Source organism: Sinocyclocheilus rhinocerous, unplaced genomic scaffold (assembly GCF_001515625.1).
Source record: "Sinocyclocheilus rhinocerous isolate Xijiao unplaced genomic scaffold, SAMN03320098_v1.1 scaffold189, whole genome shotgun sequence".
Classification (NCBI taxonomy): Eukaryota; Metazoa; Chordata; class Actinopteri; order Cypriniformes; family Cyprinidae; genus Sinocyclocheilus; species Sinocyclocheilus rhinocerous.
The window spans coordinates 56,781-63,741 of NW_015667354.1; the positions used below are offsets into that span (position 1 = coordinate 56,781).

A 6,961-nucleotide genomic window follows, 5' to 3' on the forward strand; every position below is an offset into this window, starting at 1 on the left:
GGACTTAAAAAAATTGATTAAAAACTGATTATAAACAAATGCTTTCAATATTATGTTATTATTTTATGTTCAATACACATTTTGTACCAATACACAATTTTGAAACATAATACACATAATAATAATAATAATAATAATAAATAATAATAACAACAACAACACCACCAGTATTATTATATTAATACCAGTAGTAATTATTTTTATTACTTATTTAGAATTTCAAGATGACTGCAATGAGAATTCTGCTAATATAACATAAAAAATGAATAATAATAATAATATTACAAATAATATATATTTTCCCCTTTCTTTCCATCTCTCTATATATACAATTTTTTTTAAACCTATTTTAAAAACTATGCATCACTTTCTGGTGCAGCTCCTTTCTAATATTCATAATCTCTTTACTTTACATAAACAATTCACAAGCTCTCATTTAATTTCAGAGTCCCTCTAAGTTCAATATCTTCAAGTTCCTTGTTTTTTTATTTTTACTTTGTTGTGGCTCTTAAATTGAGCTAATTCTGAATAAACAAGTACAATCTCAGCAAGATGTTTAAATGTAATCCCTTAACAGTTCTATGAACCATCAAGCTCGTTGACACCAGATCTAACAGCCAATGGTGATCACAATTACCCATAATCCCTTGCTAAACTAAATTGTGACATTGCTTGGAACTAATCTCCCAGCAGAACCACAGCTAAATGCTAGTCAGGTGTTAACTCAATTGTTCTCTGTGGCAACCAATAAACTTGAATCATTCCCTGAGAGAAAACAATGACAATCCAAGCAATGCAAATGATATCAACAGAATAATCAGTCAAAAGTGGAGTAATGCGAGATGATCATGACTCACCTGATTGGGTAATCAGCAGCACTCAGGTTGATGAAGAAATCCCAGGACCAATCTCGCATGGCCAGCAGGTCCTTCATGCTCTGCAGATACATGGTAAGCAGACTGGCACCGCCCCATATTGTAGACATGCGCCACGGTGTGACCCGGACGTTGGGATACTGGCGAGCCAGAGCCACCATCTGCCTGTGCAGGTAGTTGGATCGCTGCGGGGTGAAAAAAGACAGGCTCTGGTTAATTTGGAGCCTGAGAACTTTATCTGGGATCAGTCTGTCAAACGTGACCAGCGTTATTATGAGATAAACAAAGTCTGACCATCCACTAAGGGCACCTTGTGGGGAAAAATTGATTGAATGAAGTGGATGAGGCTTTTTCAAACAGTCAGGTAAGGTTGCACAGAGTTTCATGGAATATGTGCATATGCCAACATTTTCTTGGTCAGTGTATTTGTCTGGTTTTCCAGACTTTTACTTCAAAAGCAAAATTGCACAATATAATATAGGACTTAATGAAATCAATTCAATTTACTTTTCTTACGTCATTGGTAAAAATGTTTTAAACAAACCTAAGAACCTTTAGTAGGGTATGGAAGCATATAGGTAGCGAAATTCAATTTAAAATGCAATATTCAAAATGGCAATGTATTTCTGTATTTAAATTTACATTTTCCATTACCCATACGTGCAAAGTTTGTTGCAAAAGGAAAATAAAAACATTAATTTAAATTAATTAATTATACAACAAATTGTCTGAAATTAAGACTTCCCGAGTTTTTGAACGAAAGTCCTGAATGACTGTTATTAAAGGTCATTTAATGAATTTTAATGATTTTCAATGCCCACCTTTAAAGACTTATTCAGGGAAGTACAGCAGGATGCAGGAAATGGTTGAGTATTATTTTAGGTATAAAATATCATTATTGTAATGCTTGTAATGTCCATTTATAGTCTTTACACAGCAGCTTGGCTCCTTAAATGTTTAAAAACCAGCTAATTTCAAGACGCTGACATCACGTCTTGTCTGGTCGTCACGTGGGTCACCCGCAGTGTAAGACGCTCAAAGCTCAAGACGTTCGGATAGACGTTCGGTAGACGCTCGATCTGTCGGTCGTTCGAACGTTTGATTTTAGCGTGGAATACGCTTCATATATTTCTCTGTTCACGCTCCACTTCATCTGCCAGTGAATTCAACGATCTTATCAGATCTCCAGCCGCCATGTTTCAAACGATCCAAACGTAACACGCTTCCGTCCAAATCCCTGCCTTGAAGCAATGATTGACGGAGGGTGGGCGTGGTCAGCTCGGAATGCATTTTCAAATTGAATTTTGCTACAAATATCCCACGGCGTCATGATGAAAACGCAATCCTAAGTGTTCTAACTGTTAGTCTAAATGCATTTAGGACAAATAGCATTTAAATGATCATTATGCTACCATTTCTGCTTGGACATGTTACACTTATCAAATCAATTTGTGTTATACATTTTCATTTTCATTTCGCAACTTATAAAGCCTTAAAATTTGCATGCAATTTGCATATAAGACTACTGTTGGAAATGGCAAATGTAAATTATATAATTTAATTTTCATTTTACTTTTGCACCAAACTTTGCACGTATGGGTAATGGAAAATGTAAATTTAAATACAGAAATACATTGCCATTTTGAATATTGCGTTGCCATTTTGCATATTGCATTTTAAATTGAATTTCGCTACCTATATGCTTCCATAGTAGGGATGCACAGATATTAAAATTCAATCCGATAGCCAACAATTACTTTGAAGTTATGACCAATAAATAGGCAATATTAATATACAATATAATTTTGTATAAATAAAAAATAAAGTACTAAAAACTCAAATCAATCATTTTAAATGCTACAAGTGAATTTAGGCATCACAAGATTGTAATGTACAATATGAAATTGATATTCATTTTAAAATTTTGCTAAAGATTACACAGAACAGTGTTATTAAATTATTAGAGTTTTTAAAAGATTACCTTTGCCATCATCCAACTCTCACTTTAAGTTAATTTAAACACAATGCACAGTTAAATAACCCAAATCGACTGATATATATCCATTATTTACAGATTTAAAAAAACATATATTGTGCATTCCTAAAATTTAGTAAATATTATGCTAAAAATAAGTCTATTTATCTAACACGATCTTATTTCTCAAGTTTACATATCTTGTTTTTGGGATGTTTAGATATTTTACTAGAAAACATGACAAAAATGCTAAAAAGTTTTTTTTGTGGCCACAAAAGTGCTTGGGACAAACTTGGCATGCGAGTGTGAAGCACTGTGTTCTTCTTGAGATACAAACATCACAGACTTCGATTCCCTGTGTGTTTTCTGTGTTATAACACCCCACCTTTTAACTCCTCTCTTTTCCTCTGCTCGTTTTTATGGAGTCATAAAGCTTGTCTCTATGATGATGGACTGATTGAAAAGCAGCTCTTTATCCTACTCTTTTGAAATTACAAGACAGAGTACTCACCCTACGCATTCCTGCCATAAATTCAAGTGGCTCATTAAGTGTATTTTTGTATGTGTGTGTAATTAAGGGAGGGGGCATTACATGTGTGTGTGTGTGTGTGTGTGAACAAACAGCCTTTCATGTTCACACTCTATCACTTGCCAAGCTGGGAGAGTAAATGGTGTGGAAGACACTGAAGTATGGCTCTTTAATAATCCTCCATCAGGCTTTTGAAACAGCTTACTCAATGAATGGAAGGGTTGGAGCCCACTGTTTACCCAGCATCCCCATCTCTTTCCATCCCCCACTATTGCTCTTAGAGATGGTCAACTATTCACCCAACAACCGATTAGCTAATCAGTGAGTTCAAATAGTTATATTTTATATATACACTTTATATAAACATTTTTCAATTTATTACATTTTGTATTTTATACAGTTGTTAACATATGAACAACACCACAACTTCTGCTGTTCAATCATTTCAGAATATTCTCATCATTATAGATGATATTTATAAAACTCAATGGGTGCTGAAGACATACCTGGTCCACATGGATGTAGTAGAAATGGGACGAGTGGTATATGGCCTTGAAGAGACGCTGCACCTGGCGTGAGGCCCGTCCGTGGACCACCAACATGAAGGCTATTCGCACTGGTACCACAGGCACAGTCTCCATAGAGTCGTCCTCCCACTGCACATTCATATTCACTTTGCCTGCACAGACACACACATTAGCCACAATGAACTCCAGAGGAAATTAGCCACATCTAAACTTAAAACATATGGTCAGTTGCACCCTGTAGCTGGTTTTCAGGGGCATTTTTATGTTTATGAGGCCATGTTTTTTTGTTTTTTTAATCATACACAAATTAGTGGTCGACCGATATTGATTTTTTGACAGCCGATGCCAATGAATGCACACTTCACAAGATCTCACAACTGGATCTGACTAGTTTGCAAGGTTTGTGAAATTAAATGTTCATTAGTCATTCAAAGTTTTGTTTAAATGATATAAATGCGTATTTGCTGAATGCTGACGGCAAACAAAAAAAGTATTATAATGTTTGCGTTTCTATTACTAATAATATAAAAGCAATCGTTATAATACTTTTTGTATACATTTTAATTCCTTTGTTTAACCGTTCTATCTGATTATTAGATAGACTTCTATCCATATAATGTTTGCGTTTCTATTACTAATAATATAAAAGCAATCGTTATAATACTTTTTGTATACATTTTAATTCCTTTGTTTAACCGTTCTATCTGATTATTAGATAGACTTCTATCCACATTAGACAGAACTGTTAACGACGACGGTGAACAAAAGGGAGAATGTTAGCACTCTGTGCTTAGGCTGCTGTTCTCAGCGCCGTCAAAATAAAAGTCCCGCCTCAAACGCATCAGCCAAACAGGAAAACTTATCGGCCGATGCCGATATTTGAAAAATGCCAAATATCGGCCGATATATCGGTCGACCACTAACACAAATACACCAAAAACACAGTTTGGCAAAAACTGCAATTTATTCATTTAATTGATTCAAAGATTTTGGATCATTCTTTATTTTTATTTTTTTTAAAGAATACTTTAATTCAGCAATGATGCATTTAACTGATCGAAAGTGACAGCAAAAACACTCATAATGTTACAAAAGATTTCTATTTTAAATAAATGCTGTTCTTTCAAGCTTTCTAGAACCCTGAAAATAATGCATCACATCACAGTGCATCAATAACTTATAAAATTGAAATGGAAAAATATTAAATGTTTTTAACACTGATAACAATGGGAAAAGTTTCCTGAGCACCAAATAATTTGCTATTACAGGAATAAATTATATTTTAAAACAAAAAATAGCAAAAAAAAAAAAAAGTTAAATTAATATAATATAATATAATATATATACTGTATAATATATAATATAAAATTAATAATTCTAATATTTAGTCTTGGTGAACATTAGAGACTTCTTTCAATAAATCTTACCCACCCCAAACTTTTAAACACTAGTGTTCATTTTTGATATGAACCATTACAGCTGTCATAAATAATCATTTTTTATACTCACAGGTTTTGGTCAATATTTTCCACTGTTGATTTCAATGTGATTGCAGTTTAAAATGTTAGAGGCTAAAGAGAGCTAAAATAAAGCGAAAATATCTAAAAATAATGCTTTCAATTATTTTATTTTATTTTTTATATACTTTGTCTTTCAGTTTAAGCACATTTAATACAGTTATACAAATGAACATTTCCTTTAAAGACATCTTTTTTTTTTTTTTACCAATTATTAATTTTTCCTTCTACTTTCTCTTCCCTCACTTTTTTTTCTTTTGTCATAATACCCATCACCAATGCATAAAGAAAAAAAATAAAATAATAATAATTAGAACAACAACCAATACATACCTTAACACTTTTTCATATAAAAAAAGTAAAGAGAAAAAAAACATCCACATATTCATATCAAACTCTTATAATGACACCTAATTCCTAATAAGTAATTCAAATAATATTATTTAAGACTAATTAATTATAATATTAATTAAATAAATAAAAACAATTAATGAATACATTAAAAGGGAGGTAGAATTATATAGAGGCAATTAGTATATGTATTCCTTTATCTTATAATGTATACTTTGATTTTAAAGGTGCCCATATCTTTTCAAAATGTATACTTTTACTCTTAATTTCATATGTTATCCTCTCCATAGAGTGTACTTTAGAGAGTAAATCTAACCAATCATTTAAAACTGGGGATTCTTTCCTTCTCCAAAATTTTGTTATTGTTTTAAAAGCTGTCATTCTCAGTATTCTAAATAAATATAACTCATCTTTACTAAGTAGCGTAGGTCCTATACCCAAAACTATATTTTGTACCTTTATTATATTTGATTTCTTAAAAATTTCTTTTATTACCTGAATTACTTCTGTCCACATTTTTTATTTTTATTTTGCAAGTATAAAATATATGAGTATAATAGGCTTTAAGTTCACCGCAGCTTCTCCAACATGCTGAAAATAAATGATTATATTTGGAAGATATTTCTGGTGTTATAAAATATCGCATATTGATTTTCCAAGCGTACTCTTGCCAATATGGAGATTGCGTAGTTCTTACATTTTCTTTTAAACTTTGTTTCCAATCTCCTTTGTTATTTTATTATCTAATTCAATTTCCCATTTTGTTTTAATATATAAACCCGTATCCTTCATTTCTTTGAATATATTATTTATTCGACCTATCAAGTTATCTACTCTGTTCATTTTACTAACTTTAATCATAAAACACAACAGAGGGTGAATATCATCTAAATTTTTAATTTTAATCTCATCCTTTAAAAGAAACGTGGCTTTCTAACGAAAGATTGCTATCAAATAGCACACCAAGGTTCCTAACTGGTGACGAAGAATTGACAGAGCAGCCATCAAGTGTTAGAGAGTGTTTTAGGTCATTACATGCGGAGGTTTTAGGTCCGATAATTAACACCTCTGTTTTTTAAGAATTTAGCAGTAAGAAATTACTCGTCATCCAGTTTTTTATATCGACTATGCATTCCATTAGTTTTTCAAATTGGTATGTTTCGCCGGGCTGCGAAGAAATATAGAGC

The 6,961-nt window shown here is 32.2% G+C and overlaps 1 protein-coding gene across 1 annotated transcript in view; it reads right to left on the reverse strand.

The window, feature by feature from the left end:
• Positions 1-6,961, reverse strand: part of LOC107733871 (xylosyltransferase 1-like) — a 77,579-nt gene that overhangs the window by 21,804 nt on the left and 48,814 nt on the right. The window contains exons 3-4 of the mRNA XM_016545701.1: positions 3,886-4,058; positions 858-1,060 (exon numbers count right to left, since the gene is read on the reverse strand). Of these exons, the coding sequence (XP_016401187.1) occupies positions 858-1,060; positions 3,886-4,058 (376 nt within the window). The remainder of the gene's footprint in view (positions 1-857; positions 1,061-3,885; positions 4,059-6,961) is intronic.